Source organism: Ambystoma mexicanum, chromosome 11 (genome assembly GCF_040938575.1).
Source record: "Ambystoma mexicanum isolate Mex_15411 chromosome 11, UKY_AmexF1_1, whole genome shotgun sequence".
Taxonomy (NCBI): Eukaryota; Metazoa; Chordata; class Amphibia; order Caudata; family Ambystomatidae; genus Ambystoma; species Ambystoma mexicanum.
Window position 1 is genome coordinate 1,298,566,382 of NC_090934.1, and position 17,807 is coordinate 1,298,584,188.

General features: G+C 51.6%; 1 protein-coding gene across 3 annotated transcripts in view; it reads right to left on the reverse strand.

The window, feature by feature from the left end:
- SLC12A1 (solute carrier family 12 member 1) overlaps window positions 1-17,807 on the reverse strand; it is a 245,755-nt gene that overhangs the window by 21,996 nt on the left and 205,952 nt on the right. For all 3 annotated transcript variants that reach the window (XM_069624794.1, XM_069624795.1, XM_069624796.1), the window contains exon 21: window positions 12,122-12,265. In XM_069624794.1, the coding sequence (XP_069480895.1) occupies window positions 12,122-12,265 (144 nt within the window). The remainder of the gene's footprint in view (window positions 1-12,121; window positions 12,266-17,807) is intronic.

Genomic DNA, 17,807 nt, shown 5'->3' on the forward strand with positions numbered 1-17,807 from the left:
CTCTCTCTCTCTCTCTCTCTCTCTCTCTCTCTCTCTCTCTCTCTCTCTCTCTCTCTCTCTCTCTCTCTCTCTCCTAAATTAACTTAAAGCATGTGTGCCCCCTAATTAGAGTATTCGTGCTTTTACAGAACATACTTTTGCTTCGTAGTACTGGAATTTAAATTCAATTTCATGCGCTTGTAAAACCTTGCAACTTAAAATAGCGAGATCCGGACCATAAACAAGCAAGCATTGGCAAGTGCAACAGTTTGGGGATTGTGTAGGCATGGGAAAGGCATTTGCCATGCACTGCCTTAGTGGTTTTTACTGCCCATCGATGGTAGTAGCTGCAAAATGGTGGAGTACCTGGGCATATAATAGCAGTGAATGGCAAAAGCCTAAAACTTCTAAAGAAGCCAAAACTGTTGCCGTTGCCAATGCTTGTTTTTAACAGGACTTCAATGAAGGACATGCAGTGTGCTTATAATTCGAGTGGTTGAATGCAGACCTGATTAGACATGTTTATTACACCAGAAGAGTGTTTACAGCTCTAATTAAGTCATTAACTCTCACAAGACTGCTTTATACAAACACTGGCAGGCACCTTGAGCACAAAGTTGGATGGCAAGACTGCAAACAGCTAGCTCACAGCGATCCAGGAGGATGTATTTTGGGTGGGAATGGGAAGGAAGTGAGTGGGAATGGCCATAGGGATTAGCATGGCCATGGGTAGTCAACGGGTGGGCAAATAACCAAACAAAACCTACAAGCTTTGTGTCCCTCCTCATATGCCATTTCTCTGTGCTGTACTCTAATGCATTTGTTTTATCTTCTATGTGGGGTTTTAGCACCACCTAATAGCCAAAACTTAAAAACATATTTTTCTAGGCTGCCTGTAAACACTAAACCTTCATATATGCTACTCTTTTGTATATACCCGTGCCATTTCGTGGCACCTTCCATTCGGTGAGTGAATCACCCAAGCAGCTCCTGGGCCTGCAACCGATTTTTTGATTATTTAAAACATTTCTTTTTAAAAAAGGGTTTATTTTCTGGTGCTTGCCTCACCGTAGCACTCCTCTGCTCTCCCCCTTCCCAAATTGCTACCTGGTTCCCTGCCTCCCTCCTCCCTTGCCAACCTGATCTCTGATTGGGCCGTGCGGCCCGACTGCAACGCAGTGAGGGGCTACGAGCCTCCGGCTTGTTCCGTGCCATTTCGTGGCAGCATCCGCTGGGGTGAGTGAGTCACCCAAGCAGCTCCTGAGCCTGTGACCCATTTTTCGATTATTTAAAAAAAATATTAGTTTATTTTCAGGTGCTTTCCACGCCGTAGCACTCCTCTGCCCTCCCTCTACCCCGATCCCTTCCTGGTTCCCCGCCTCCCTCCTCCTTTCCCAACCAGACATCTGATTGGGCCGTGCAGCCCGATGACAACTCAGTGAGGGGCTAGGAGCCTCTGGCTCATCCTTTGCCATATTGTGGCAGCATCCGTTGAGGTGTGTGAGTCACCCAACCACCTCCTTGACCTGCGACCCATTTTCCGTTTATTTTAAAAAATATTTGTTTATTTTCTGGTGCTTTCCATGTAACAACACTCATCTGGCCTTCCCTGATTGTGCTCCTGGTGCCCCGCCTCCCTCCTCCCTTCCCAACCCGACCCTTTATTGGGCCGTGCAGCCCAACAGCAATGCAGCTGGCTTGTCCCGTGACATGTTGTGGTTGCATTCATTGGGGTGAGTGTGTCACCCAAGCAGTTCCTGGGTCTGCGACCCATTTTTCAACATTTTAAAAAATGTATTTATTTTCTGGTGCTTTCCATGCTGTAGCACTCCTCTGCCCTCCCCTTCTTTGAGTGATTCCTGGTTCCCCACCTCCCTCCTCCCTTTCCAACCTGACCTCTGATTGGACGTTGCAGACCTCATAGGGCACCTCCCCAGGGCAGCCCCCTGCCTGTGCAGCCCCCTCTGGCTAAGGGCCCAAGGCAAAGGGCAGCTCCTGCAAAAGCAGCTCCAGATCATGTTGAGCCTGTGGAGCCTGCAGCCATCAGCCAGCAGCAACTGACAAGGTAGGCGAGATCTGGACAGGGGGGGCGCAAATACTGCTGCTCATTAGATGGACCAAACCATATAATTATCCTATTATCATATTGTCCAAAAGCCTATAGTTTGTTGCACATTCGTTTCTTAGCCATATCCAACGCTTAAGTCAGCTGTGTTGCTTAGCCATATCTCGCATCTAGGTAGATTGTGTTAGTCAGCCATATCTCGTATTCAGACAGATTGGGTCAGGTAGCAACATCTCACATGTAGGCAAACCTAGTAGTTACTGCCAGCATTGTTTTTTTTTTTTTTAAATTTCTTTATTGGTTTTACAACATCAGAAAAATCAATCATTAATCAGTGCTATATTCGTAGACCTGAACAGCAGGTCTTAACTATCCCAACCACCCCGTCCCCCCCCCCCCCCCCCACCGAGACCCCATTGGAACTCTCAAGAGAAAGCGTCTTAGGCTCGTATCTCGTCAGGGCCACTTGGACTGTTCGGGGTGCTATCCAGTGACACTGGGTGGAATAATGGCGTCGTTAAAGCCACCCATCGGTTCAAATCTGCGCTAGAGTCCAGTCTCTGTGTTTGGATTGCCGTTTCACAAGCCGCCGTCTCTGCAGCTATCCATTTTTTGAGGTCATTCCACCAGAGGGCCCTGTTCGGTCCCCTTGCGCTCTTCCAGCTCATGGCGATACGTCTTTTCGCTGTTATATATGCCAAGTCCTTGAGTTTATTTAGGGGCTTGTTCTTGCTGGTCCGTCGGTAGCTTCCCAATATACAGGCTGCCGGCTCATCGGTCACCAGCTCGATCTCAGCGGTCGCCATTTTTTCCCTTACGCCGCTCCAGAACTGCTGAACTGTCGGGCAGCTCCAGAACATGTGGGTCATTCCCGCCCTAGGCTCATGGCATTTGGGGCATGTTTGAATTGTGGCTCCCTTGAAGTTCGATATAACTTCGGGCGTGAGGTAGGCTCTGCTGGTGACATATAGTTGTATGAGTTGGAGGCGGGCATTCCTAGAGATTGCTTTGTGGTAGTGTGTTATTTTCCCCCATGATTTGTCCTCAAATTCGATCCCCAATTCGCTCTCCCATCTGCCCTTGCTTTTCAATACGTCATTTGTCGTGCTCTGCAGGAGAGTTTCGTATATTCTGGAGGTTTCATGGCCTCCTTCAGCAGCGTTTAGCAACAGTTCGATAGCCTCGTTTTCCTGAAACCGATTGGCGGCCTCCGGCCATCTCTCCTTTAGGGCTGTCATTACTGCTCCATATAGCAGGAACTGACCCGGTGGCAGGCCAGTGGATTCGCAGAGGTCGCCGAAAGCCACAAATTCTTGCTCTTGGATGAGGTCCCCGAGCACTGCTACACCATATGGTTCCCACAGCGTGCGTGTGTCCGCGTGACCCCATGAGGATTTCGCCATGACAGCTGCGATGGGGATCTGTGGGGAATACGGGTCCGCTACCCCTATTGCCTTGCAAGCCCTTCTCCAAAGCTGAGTCCCAAGTTTGATCAGGTAAGGGAGGCGTTGCGTGTTTCCCCATCTAACCCAGAGTAGGTCCCTGAGTAGCAATCTCGGCAGGGCTGGCTGGAGGAGTCTAGTGTCAGCGGTGGTCTCATCTGCCATCCAGTGCATTACGTGCCTTAATTGGCTAGCCAGGAAGTACAGCTCAAAGTTGGGGATTTTTAGTCCCCCCTTCTCGTAAGGCCTCTGAAGAATGTCTAGTGCCACCCTGTGCCTGCCACCCTGCCACAGAAATCCTCTGCAGAGCTTGGACAGATCTCTAAAGAAGGTAGAGGGGATGTTAAAGGGTACATTGGTAAAGCAGTGCAGTAGGCGTGGGAGCACCACCATCTTGAGGAGACCCGCTCGCCCGGCCATTGAAAGTGGGAGCTTCCCCCAGAACCCCATGGATTTCTCTAGCGCGTCCTTTGCTCTGACCGTATTAAGAATGTGTTCAGTGTTTGGGTGGCGATGGATGGTGATCCCCAGGTATCTAAAGGACGTGGCTTGCCATTGGACGGCTAGCGGAGGCAGGGAGCCATACTCCTCACTGTGGAGAGCAGCTAGGGGGTAGAGACAGGACTTGTCTTTATTTATCTGTATGCCCGTAAGTGTGTGGAAGCAGTCCAGTGTCTCTAGGATGTAGGGCAGGCGGAGCTCGGGATCATGCAGGTAGAGCAGCATATCATCTGCGTACATAGAAATAAGGTGTGATACCCCATCTAGCTTGATGCCTCCGTCCCCGTACTCCTGGCGGAGGTACGCGGCCACCGGTTCTGCGGCTATGATGTAGAGCATGGGGGACAGGGGGCATCCTTGCCGTGTACCTCTGTGGAGGGGCCATTTACCGGAGTAGGTCCTGTTAGTACGGACCCTGGCAGTGGGGCGAGTGTAAAGCAATTGGGTCCATTTAAGGAAGGCAGGTCCAACCCCCATCTTGACCATGGTGGCGTACAACCAATCCCATCTGATCGAATCAAAGGCCTTAGTGGCGTCGAGAGATGCCACAGCGTACTTCTGGGGCTTCCCTTCGGTGCTATGTATGATGTGGTGCAATCTACGTAAATTTTCGGTGATGGAGCGTCCTGGCACGTATCCCGTCTGGTCTTGGTGGATCAGAAGGGGGAGTGCTCTGCGCAATCTGCTTGCTAATAGTGCCGCGAGTATTTTGCTATCGACATTTAACATAGAGAGCGGTCTATATGCTCCACACTCCATCCCATCTTTGCCAGGCTTTAGTATAGGAATTATTATTGCCTCGCTCATAGAATCCGGGAGGGTGCCCCGCTCAAAGGCCTCGTTGTATACCTGTGCGAGCAAGGGGGCGAGGGTCTCCTCATATGTCTTATAAAATTCCCCGGGGAGGCCGTCCATACCCGGCGTTTTACCCGAGGGTAGTGTTCTGATTATAGCCTTCACCTCGTCAGGTGTAATGGGGTTGTCTAGGGCTTCCGTCATCTGTGGATCCAATCTGGGTAACTGTATGCAGTCTAGGGCGTCTTCGATTCCGGTGGCCGACGAAAGGGGGGTCTGGGAGTAGAGGTCGCGGTAAAACTCGGAGAAAACCTCATTGATCTCTGCCTGTGTGTGCGCAGTGCCGCCATCAGGTTTACGCACGTGACAGATAGGGGCGCTGGGGGTCTCTCTTTTATATAGCCAGGCAAGGAGTTTGCCAGGTTTGTCTCCTAGGGCGTGTGACCTTTCAACGTGCTTAGTGTAACTCAGTCTCCCGAGTGTCCCCCAGTGGGTCAGACAGGCCTGTCGCAGTTGAATCATTTCTCGCAGGCTCTCGGGGGTTACGTCCGCTTTGCTTTCTAGCTCGCCCAGTTTCCCCTCTGCCTCCGCCAGGGAGTTCGCGACAGTTCTCTGGGCTCCCCCCACCGCCATCAGCATGTCCCCTCTCATGACCACCTTATATGCCTCCCACGCGGTACCAATGCTGTCTACGCTACCCAGGTTAACCCGCCAGTATTCATCTGTGCTGTTCTGTATGTGGTCCCGGAAGGCTACATCTAGCAGGGCCTCAGCTCGTAGTCTCCACGTGGGAACCAGGGGTCTAGGCGGGTGCATCTCCCATGTGACCATTAAGGGGGAGTGGTCCGACAGGACCCTAGGCAGGTACTGTGCATCGCTGAAAGTGGCCTGCCATTCGCAACTGACCAACATGTAGTCCAGCCTAGTGTAGACTTTGTGTGGTGGGGAGTAGAAAGAGTACTCACGCTTCTCCGGGCCCAGCTCCCTCCACAGATCACAGAGCGAGAGTTGAGTCATTAGCTTAAGCAACACTTTGGCTGGGGGGGACGGGCGGGAGTGTTTGGCATCAGATCTGTCCCTGAGCGGGTCGAGGGTGCAATTGTGGTCCCCACCCCAGATCACCGTGGAATTTGCGTGAGGGCCTAGTCTGGTGTATAGGGAATGGAAGAAGGGGGTGGCATCATGGTTTGGGGCATAGGTGCTAACCAGGCACAGCTCCCTCCCCTCCACTGTACCCCGCACCAGGGCCATCCTACCTTCATCATCCGTCTTGGTGTCCGTTATCCTGAAAGGGACGGTCGGGTCTATCCATATCAAAACCCCCCTTGCGTATGAAGAGTAGGAGGATCCAATCAGGGTCCCTCGCCATGTCTTGGCCAGGGCTTTCAGTTTCTCCTCTGTTAAATGTGTTTCCTGGATCATGGCAATCCTGACTTTACAGCGGCTTAAGTATGTGTGTATCCTGCGTTGTTTCACGTAACTGTTCATGCCTCTGACGTTCCACGTCATTATTTTAATCGTTCCGGCCATGGGCATGGGGTCCAATGCTCCCCCACTGTCTCGGGCGGGGGTTTAGTTGGCAATGTATCTGTGATAAGGATGTCCTGGGGTCTCGGCGTTTCCCTTTCAAAGTCCCAACGTGGGTGCAACTCCTCTGCGATTCCCTCCCCCCCAATAAACTTCCCAAACAAAAAACTGGTCTAACGGAGGGAACCCCGTCATGACTGTCCCGTTTCCGCTCCTTAGGACCAAACATGGCCGTCGGGTGCCCTACGGGCGGGTAAACGTACCCTAAAAGAGGAATAGAACTCCAGGGGGTTGAGGGAGCTGGTGCTTCGGTGTTCCGCGTGGTATGATCCGTTCAGTTGCTTGTAGGGCGCGATTCCGTGTCGTTGTGCATCTGTGGAAGAGCTCTTTTCATTATAGTTACGATGGGTGGTTCAGTTCTGCTTACGTCTCTTATCTTCGATGTCTGGCAGTTGTTGCTCGTCCATCCAGTCACGAGCGAGTGCCGGGGTGTCGAACAGGAGGGCCCTGTTGTTGTGTAGCACCTTTAGCCTGGAGGGGTACAGGAGCATGTATTTCACCCCGGCCGCTTTCAATCTAGCCTTAGTGTATATGAACTGGGCCCTGTTCATCTGTACTTGGAACGTGTAATCCGGGTAGATCGCAATCTTGGCCGAGTTCCTCTGGATCTGTCCTCCCGAGCGCGAGAAGGCCAGGATGACCTCGCGGTCTCTGTAATTTAGCACCTTCGCTATCATAGGCCTGGGTGGGGCGCCCGGTGGCGGTTTCTTAGCGAGTGATCTGTGGGCCCTCTCTATGGTGAATCCCTGTAAAAGTTTCCCCGCTCCGATCTCTTGTAGCAGGAGATTTTCTACGTAGTCGGTGGGGTCTGAGCCCTCTATACCTTCAGGTAGGCCTAGCAGCCGGATGTTATTTCGGCGGGCCCTCCCTTCGGCCTCCTCCGCCCTGTCTTCTAGATTCTTAACTCTCTGCCGTAGGCCGTCTACATCATGCAGGAGTTGGGCCTTTGCTTCAGTATTTTCTCGTACCTGGGTCTCCAGCGTCTCGGTCCTGTCCGCTAGCGCACGGACGTCTTGGCGCAGGAGCCCCAGGTCGATGGCCACGGCATCTATCTTGTTCACTATCGTTGCTTGGAATGAAGCGATGGCCTCCATAAGTTGGGTGTTGCTGGGTTCGGTCGGCGCCGCGGCGGGGCCCGGGTCCTTATTAGCCGTTGTTGCTTCGGGGCACCCAGGGGCTGCATACACATCCAGGGTGGACTGTCGCTGTTTAGATTTGGCTCCCCTGCCCGTAGATCTGTCCAGGCTGGCCATGCCTACAAGTCCCTGGCGGGAGGGCCGCGCGCCTGTGTTCTTCCCTCGCCTCAGCGGGCGGGCCCGGTTCACTCTTCAGTCCCCGTCGGACCCCACCGCGGGGCCGCTATGCCTGCCCTCGCAGGGACCGTCTCGAACCCAGCGAGGCCTCCCTCGATCTTCCTCCGGAGCCTCTTCACTCTCACTTGCGATGGGGACCCGTCCCCTTCGCGGATCTCTAGGCCAGCGCGGGGCTCCGCGGGCTTAGCAGGAGGCGGCCGCCATCTTGGTCTCAGATTACGCCGTTGTTCGCAAGCCGCGTTTGGGTCTTTTAGGGCCGCGATTTCCTTGTGTGAGAAGTCCAAGGGCCTCCTGCAGGCTTCCACCACTCCTTCGATGTTTCTGCGGGCTCAGGTGTAGCTTAAGTGTCCCGTAAAGCAGCTTATCGATGTCCTTCGAGCGGAGCTCACCGGAGACGCGTCCACTCTACATGGCGGTTAGCCACGCCCCCCCTACTGCCAGCATTGTTATGCCCCCATCTAGGTGTTTCATTGTCTTTCCAGGTGTCCCGAATCTAGGTGCTACTGCAATCTACTGTCTACTGTTGTATGCCCATTTAGGCACCTCTCCCTATAACCAAGTGTCCCAAATCTAGGTGCTACTGCATTTTACTGTCTACTGTTGTATGCCCATTTAGGCATCTCTCCCTCTATCCAGGTGCCCCAAATCTAGGTGCTACTGCATTTTACTGTCTACTGTGGTACCCCCTTTTGAGGACACACCCCCGCCCGCCTCTATCCAGGTGTCCCAAAACCCACTCCTACTGCCCCAACCTTGAAAGCTTCTCCCCCTGACCAGGCGCTCCAAAGCCAGGTGAGCACACATTTACTGTTGTACCCCAGTTGGACGTGCCCCTTCTTCTTAGTCACATAATCCGATGTACCCTTCCAATAGGTTAGGCGCCATGCCACACACTGGCTAAATCAGAGCAGCACACTGGCCCACCAGTAAGCCTGACGAGACCCACCACACCCTGATCCAGCCATCCCCAATGCACAGACCATCATCCCAACCCTCCACCTTGTCTCACAGCCACCGCTCACCCTCCAAAGCCCCAAGGTATATGTCCCTCCGCCTCGCCTGTTCAACCCCACCCCCCACCTGCTACACCCTGCACATAGATCTCACTCCACTCAATCAAGAGCGGAGAGATGGAGAGCAGGAGCTGAAAACATGGACCACTGGAACAAACCAGACCACCCAAGGACCCAGGTAAAACAACCTTCCTATCGCAACCCCCCACTAGCTACCCTCTGCACACACCTCTAAGCGAACAACATATCATCCCTGCCCGACTTGCGCTTCCCTTCTCTTAGTGCAGAAGAAATTTCAGATGTCCTTTTCATCACAGAGACCTGGTTTGCTGACAATTATGAGCCTATTGTGCGCAAGGCGCTCCCACCCGGGTGCAAACTTACTGTTCGGAACAGATCGGGAAGGGGTGGAGGACTTGCAATACTACACAAATACCAATTCCCACTAATAATTATAGTTAAACACACCTCAGCCAACACCACAGACTAATAATCCCTTCTGGTAAAACTCCAACTCTCACCCTCCGCCTCACACTGCTTCATACTCATCTACAGACCCCCTGACTACAACAAAAACCTTGCAGATACACTGTGCAATGCTCTGACAACCAACTTCAACCTCCATCCCACACTTACCATTCTAGGGGATTTCAACATCTGGTTTGACTCACCCTCAAACCCTATGACCTGATCTCTCACATTCAACCTGACACAACGGTATTAGGTCAAAAGACCTTTATATAAAAAATGAAAACACAAATGACTGATTTATAAAGACTGCTCCTGGGAATGGGTTGGTGAGTGGGTAAAAGGGAGGTTTTACACCCTCCCCTGATTTAGAAAAAAGACTAGTGGGGTAGGGTGGGGAAGGGTGAGGGGGAATATGTCATATTTAGGCAGTTTAAAGCACACAAAACGGCTGGAAATTTATTTTGTGTTCGGTCTTTAAAATGCACAATTATGACATCTCCACACCCACCCGCAATGGATGTCACTCTCTTGATGCGATCTTCAGCACCACAAACATATCCACACTGCCCCCACACCCAATATCATGAACAGATCACTCAGCAATCTGCTTCTCCTTACCACTGACCACTGCAGCCCGCACCCCAGGCCACGCCCGAACACCACCAACCCCTACACCTCTCAATCTGCTATAGGATAAAGTCTTTATCTCCCCAGATCTAGCCAACTCCCTCCTCACCTCTCTCCTAACACTCTCCCACCAGGAAGGGCTCCCCCATCAAACTCTTTGACCTCTGGCTCTCGCGCGCCCTTACACCCTTCACCAAAACAAAGATCAGAACCCACATCCAGTTGGTACACCACCAACCTCAAATCACTAAAAACCCTCAAGCATGGTCTGGAACAGACTTGGAGAGCCATCCCTATTGCCCAGAACAAAACCACCCTAGCAAGACTAACCAGAGCGTGGATTGGAAATCAAAAAACCAAGAAAACATTCTATGGAAACAGAATCTTAAACTCTCTAAACCTGAGCAAGGAACTGCATAGAATCATCTCAGAATTCAACTCCTCGCCCTACTCCAAATCTACCAATCCCTATGTGACACCTTATTAGAATACTTCCACAATGTCACTATCGACAAACACTCTTCCATCATCTCTAAATTGGAACATATGCCCCTGCCCTCTATCTACCCACCCACAGCCCGGCCCCGGTCAAAACCTCCCTTCGATACAAACCTTCACCTCTTTCTCTCCAATCTCTCACCAGGTGTTCCTCTCACTCCTAGCACAAAGCCGCCCATCAAGCTCCCCTGAGGACCCCTGCCCACCTGCCCTCCTCAAAAACATCCTAGCCTCAACCTCTGCTGGCAATATCGCACGCTCAATCCTCATCCACTCCCTAACATCGGAAACCTTCCCGTAAACTGTAAAAAAACCTTCTACATCAAACCCCTCCTCAAAAAACCTACACTCAACTCACTCCTCCCCCAGAACTACTGGCCCATCTCCAACACCTGCTTCATGGCCATACTCATGGACTGGAAACCGCCTGCTTTTTGCAAATGCAAAAATCAGGCGCTTCCATAGGAAGCATTGTTTTTTACGCCAGCATGAAAATCTCATGCTGGTTGGTGTAAAACCAATTTGGTTATTGAAGGCAGAGGGGAAATGGGAGGTGAAAACGTTCTGCCCGTTCCACCCCCGCCGTCCGCTTTCAAAAACAATGAAAATCCCCCGTGCGTGAATGGAAGCGTAAGACAGGCATAACAGCATCATCATTAACGCTCCAGATACTCCAAAATGAGCTCCATAATCTTAAATTTGGACTTGCATCGTTCACAACACTCTGGCCACAGGAACTAGCATGTAAGAAGGCCCGACTCTGAAACACTTTGCTCCATTTTAAGGGACTGTGATTGATGGCCGTTTCCTGAGAATTTGAATGGTATAATTTCCAGGGAAGGACTAGACACACATGCATTTCAAGATGGAGGCAATCTGCAAGAAGTGATGCCCCCCGTTGCTTGTGGGATTGCAGGAAACCTTATAAAGGGAGACTCAAAGAGTAAATTCTTGGAAAAGTGTTTCACAGAAACAATCTTACATCTGGGAAGACATTTATAAATGAGCAAAGTAATTTCGGATTCTTTGATCTGAAATAGACAAAGTGCATTGGTTGCAAACATTCTGTTTGAAATGGAGTCTCATTGACTCATGCCAAATGCGTTCAGTTTGACATTATTTTTCTTCAGAACTGTTAGTGCAGAAGAGAACCCCCTACACACTATAATAATTAGATGTTTATTTATTTGATCCATATGAATTGGCTTCATGCAAAAGTTGAAAGGTCATCAAGTGGTGTCCACAACAAATGTGCTTCCAAAGGTAAGTGACACCCTGGTGAACAGCAGCCTCGTATGGCTGTGGACATGAACCTACACAGCCCTCCAGACAGGCAGTGTACCTTTCTGTTTTACTCTTTAAAGGTGGTGAAATACATCCCACGAAATGAAAAACAGGCAGGACCGACAGGTGTGTGCACTTATTGACACCTGCACTGCCGCATTGATGTGGTCAGACCAGAGAAGGTGTGAACGCATGCAACACAGCTTGGAAATACCCCATTTGGCAATGACAGCTACTTTTCTACTCCCCGAAACATTCTTTTACTCCAAACTTCTAAAAGTAGGTTGGGGGTAAAACGTCCTTTCATCGCCTGCATTTTCATCCACTGGCATTTTAAAGTGCATATTACAACGAATATGCTCATCACATTTTTTAGGTGGGGTGGGAAGGCATTAGCCAAAAATAAGTATGGGAGGGGGCTTTGTGGGAGGTGGGGGACGTACACGTTAAAATGACAGGGGATGAAATTGCAGGCGATGAAATGACATGGAACTGGGAAATACTGCCACCTGAAAAGCTTACCCAGAAGCCTCAAACCTGCATTACCTTTTTTAGGGACTGGCGTTGTCATTGTTAGCTTGTTGGCCTTGCTGAAGAGTCTCCGGATGCCGCGGTTTCCTTCTTCAAAATCATTATCTTTGATGGTCGCTTCGAGAGCTTGTCTCTCCTGTTCCAGCTTCTCCAATTCGTCTGTCGAAAGAACGCAATGGTTATCGGTTAATGTAGTGGCACGAGCTCTGGAAGGGCCTACGCATGTCTTTATTTACAGGTGACAAGCGGGCCATTAACGTTCTCGTTAGGTCAACATTTCAAATCAACGGAAAAAAACCTCAGCGGGTATAATTAATATTAGCACCTCCAGCCAATCAGGAATCTCAGAATGGGGTCTTTACCTCATGGTAAAGCCCCCATTCTGGGCCTCCTGAGAAGTGGGAGACCGCCATCTTCCCTGGTCGTAGAGTAGGGAAGTACCCCCAGTGCCCCTCACATCGCCTTTCCCTCCCCCCAATTGCCACACCCCACTTAACAGCAGCTTCCTTGCCCCTCGCTGGCTTTGGGAACACTGCTCCCAATGCATCCCCATCGTGGTAATGGCCGCCACGGAAAGGGAGAAGAGACTACATGTTCCCTACTCACTTTTCTATGGTGGTCATCTTGTTTTGTCTTTTTTTTCAAGTTGGGAAACGTCAAACATGCTGTTTCTCAGCTTGGAAAAAAACAATTAGAATCCTTGTATAACATGCCGGGATGTTAATAAGAAAGAAAAAAAAAACTCCAGGCTGGGTCATTACCGGGTCTGGTAATGCCTCGTGTTTAATGTTTAGTAACTAGGCCCTGGGGAATTACCTGACCTGATATGATAGGTTATTTATAACGCACTTAATACCCAGAGGTTTCTAAGTTCGGACCCTGGGATTGAACCTCTGTTGCTCCGTGTCGTCTTGCTTCCAAGGCGAGCATGTTGCCCTTGAGCTATCCTCCCGAGCCATCAGTGTTCATTGCTTAGTTATATGAATGAAGTGTTTGTCTGTGGTCTATGTTCAAGAGCTGTTTGATAAACAAATACAGTTGGTATCCAGTCTATATATCTAAAACATTACAGAGTGGTACATTTCAGAGTGGACCATAATACCGAAAATCACTGCAAACATTTCTTAAGTAAATAAAGGGTAGTGAGGTGAAGGGGTTAAAATGGGTCTGGATGGGGTTGGGGTGGCGTCATAAGGGTAAACAAATGGAGGGCTTGAGGGGGTTACCCCCCAAATAAAAAGAATCTGTGTTTTTTGGTATTTTGCCTGCAATGAAATTTACCACTCTGTCATTGTTTTTGCTCAGATCACATATAACCATACAGGTGACCTCAATCCGAAATTATTACTCTCAATACCTTAAGTGGTACTGGAAAATGAGCCGGGGCTCATCAAGGGGGCGTTACCTAATGGTGGGGGGTCGCCTGCCGGCTCGTTAGGCCACACCCTTTGATGAGCCCCACCTTAATGGGCTACAGCCACCCCTGCCAGGCAGCCCTTTGTAAAGATCAGCACCCTCTCCACCATAGGGGAAGAGGGTGCTGATCTCAGCATTTATTTACTAATGGCTTGCCCGGCAGGGGACAGTGCCTCGCCTTTTCAGCCTTAATGGAGGCGCTGTCCCTCACCAGGCATCATGCCTAAGGAGGGACAGCAGCACTATTAAGGCTGAAAATGTGAGGTTGTTGGAAGCAGAGGCCTTTTTTCCTGAAGCCTGAATCTCCCGCCAGCAGGAGATTCAGGCTTCAGGAAAAAAGGCCTCAGCCTCCAGCGGCCAAACCTTTTCTTTGATAATGGTGGTGCCGGACTACAGGCATCTCTTGATTGATGCCTCGCAGGTGCCGGCGACACCATTATGAATTAAAGGCATTTTTTTCTGAAGCTGTCGCACATGAGCGAGAGCTTAAAGCTTTAGAAAAAAGCCTTGTCCTCTATCCGCCAGCTCTGACAGGGGACATTAGGGATTCCCGCCAGGGTCCATCCTCAGAACAAAATTTCTGAGTATGTCAGGCTCGGCCCCTCCTAGCCCCAGCCCACTTAAAGCCCTGATTACTCAGTTAGACATATTTGAATTGACTTAGGCCACCAGATCACATTGCACGCTTTGTGTTTGTGATGTTACACTTAACCACTGTGAAGATGTTGTCTACACAAAAGGTGACTACAACATACAACGTGGGGGCTTATTATCTGTAATGAAATTAAAATGCTTTATTAAAACACAGCATATCCCCACACCAAAGTCATGTTACAAAGTATTTGTAAAGAGTAGTGCTCATAGCCTCTTGCTAGTGATGGCTGGCTGTGTTGTGCGTCGGTTGCATAACAAGATTTCATGGCAGATGGTATTTGCTGGTTTTCGATTGCGCCACCAATGTTTTTCTATGGGGCGGGGGCCATACCTGCCTAATCTTCGGGTTTTCCCTGGGGACTCCAGGTTTTTAGCCTCTTCTCCAGGTCCCCGGGGTCGGAAGACCCTGGAGTCTCCGGGTTTTCGGGTCCCATCCAATCCTCCTTCCGATTGGCTACAAAAGACAGCTGCCAGTAGCCAATCGGCTGGAGTTGTGGCGGGACCCGGGCGGGACCAAGAAGAATACAGACTGGAGCCAAATAAACGTGTAATACTGCTTTCAATTGAAAACAGTATTACTGCGTTTATTTTGCTTAAGCGTTCATTCTTTTTGGCCAGTTTGCCTTATGTTTTAGTCGCCCTAAATTGAAGGGCGACTAAAACATAAGGCAAACTGGCCAAAAAGAATGAAAGTTTAAGCAAAACAAACGCGGTAATACTGCTTTCAATCCGGTGTCATTAATGACACTGTATTGAAAGCAGTATTTAGTGTTTTTAATTTTTTCAGCTTTCATTCTTCATGGCCAGTTTTCTAGGGCTCATGTCGAGGTTACTCGCCACTGAGGAAAACCTTTGTATTGGTTCTTGGAGTTTAAAACATGCACACATTTTAACGTTTTCAAAAACACTATTTGAAGAAAATATCCTCTCTTGGTTTTGTGTGTGTATTGATTTTATGGCAGGCGTATGCCATTTGTCCTATGCTATTTGGGTGGTTATTGTTATGGGTGACCCTCCCAATGTGTGCATTGCCCCTTTAAGGGGATGTGTCCCTCCCACGTTTATTGCCCCTTTAAGAGGGGCCATGACTGTGTCATGGCCCAAGCTAATAAAAGGAGCTCCTGCAGGCACGTGAGACAGAACGGCTGCAGACTCCCAAAGAGGAACGACTGAGTCCGTGTCTCATTATTGATGTAGGCCGCAGGCCTACCCGTGGAGGCACAGGCCTGCATGCCCTGATGCCGTGGGACCCGCATGCCAGGATGGCAGCCGATGTCTGCACGGTCAGGGGCCTGGCAGGCTGTGACCCCACCGCATGGTGCTGATGTCCCATAGCACTAGGGGCCCTGCCGGACGACCATGGCAGATAGTGGGCCTGTGTCATGCTCATAGAGATATCCCCCACGGGCGCCTGCCGGACGACCATGGCAGGCGACCCCCAACAATGGCGACGAAGACTACGAGTCCACGTGCCCACCCCTACTGCCAGTGGGTGGTGGGGGGGGAGAAGAGCATCCGACCCCACTGCGGGTCCAGTCTGACCTGCGCCTGACCGCCGTAGCGTGAGCAATGTGTGCCCGGGCCACCCCGTGGAGAGGCGCACACACCCCCGCGGCGTTTCCACCGTAAGAACAAGGTTGGTGCGGCCCTGAGAGGGGAGGACCCAGCCCACATCCCGCCCCGCGGCATGATGCCGCACCAAAAAAACTGCCGATGGAGCCCCGGCAGCATCTCGCCGAGAGCCGACGGGTTGTGCTGCCTTGGCCCCTGGCAGAGAGAGACGAAGGGAAGACCTCTGAAAAGAAATTCACAAGTGGGTCCTCCCTGGCCGCGGCCCTCTGGGAGGAGGGTGCTCGTGCGGCCGGGGAGGGAGCCAGCCCAACCGCTGCGGCGCCCGCCGCCACATAACCAAAAAAAAAAGAAAAGAAAAACGGAAATGCCTGGCGTCTTCCGCCACCGCGAGAAAGAGGGTACGTCCAAGCACCGCCGTGCTGCGGAGAGGAAGGGCTTGCAAGACCCAGGCCGCAACAGTGGCGATCTCCCGCGGGGGAGAAGAAGGGCCCGACACGGTGGGTGAGCGGCGCCGGCAGCCCTCATCCAGGTCCCGGGATGCTGGGCAGCAGGATCGCCTGCTCTCGCCTCGGGTTAATGCCGGATGGGTCTCCGGCCTGCGGGCGGCGGTGCTGCCTCGTGTGGTGCAGCCGCCGGACCCCCACAAGAATCCCAGGCCCGGCGGTCACAATAAAAAAAAATAATAAAAAAAGACGAAGCAAAAAAGGTGCTCCTGCCGGGAGCATTGCTGCGGTGCTCCGAGTGAAAGCGGCGGCCATTTCACCTGCAGCCTCCTGGGTGAAACACCAAGTACTCCTCGTCGGTGCGAGGAAAATGAGGAGGAGTTTGCCACCGTCCTCCACGCTGTGCTGGGTCACCCATGACCATTTGCACAACATAAAGAAAAAACGGGTGACTGCTGGAAAAGTGTTTGCCTCGCCTGATATGCTATCCAAGACACCAGTAATGGTGAGAGGGGCAGGGGTGTCACATCCGTCAGGGCCAGCAGTGCGGATACTGTTCCTGCATGAGAGAGCTGATTAACAGACATGGGGCTGCCCACACCACTCCCAGCGCCACACTACCAGCACTGCCCTATTACAAGGGACCCACTACCATGCGTGCGCACTCTTGCCTGGAGAAGAGAAGGTGCAGTGACATCTTGCCCCATGTCAGAGCATCAATGACGGTGTGCAGGGCCCTCTACAAATCTTGGGCACGGCGGTGAACTGTACGAGGTGCTCCGTTTGGGAGCAGAATTTGGGAGGTGGGTTCCCCGGCTCGCGGTGACACTGTCAGGTGACGTGACACCGCCGAAGCTCCCTGGCACCATCCCGGGGCCTATAGCAGTGCAGGAGGCGAGCTCCGAGAACCAGGCTACAACCGGAACCGCAGGAAGCTCAAGAGGACCCAGGCCTGGAGGCGGTGACTCGCAGAAGCGCCCAGCGCCGGAGCCCTGGAAAACAAAAGGCCTTTTTTTAATGAGCCCAGCTTAGTGGAGCCAACAAAGAAGTGCTCCATGCCTACATGCGAGAGGAGCTGAGCAATAAACGTGTGGCTGCCCACTCCACTCTCAGCGCCTCATTACCAGCATCGCCCGGCCACGAGTGTTCCCCAGCCTCATCCAGTCAGGAGTGTTGCACTGCCACAGGTGCGTGCTCCTGCCTGAAGAAGAAATGACCCCAGTGCACCATAGGTGGCAACTGGATAGCCATGTTGTGCTCAACCGGGGACTTCCTCCCTCATGCTCATCAGAACCCGAGCAGGAACATTTCAGCATCCCACGCCCTGTGCAGTGTACTCCGGGTCGTTTCACTGTCCTAAGCCCTGTTCATTATACACCGGAATAACAGTACCATTGAGAGAGAGGACAAACCAACAAGGAAGACTCCGTGCCCACCCTGCAAGGGGCCTCGGCAGCTTGCCACGTAAGTCCCCACTGGACCAGCTGAGGACCAAGGAGTTGATGTTGACCGTGACACTCCCATGAAGAAGTGGTGCACTGGGCAGGTCGGGATGAGTGTACTCAGTCCAGAGGAATGTGAGCTATCACGTATGCCATGTCGACACTAGCCGCAGG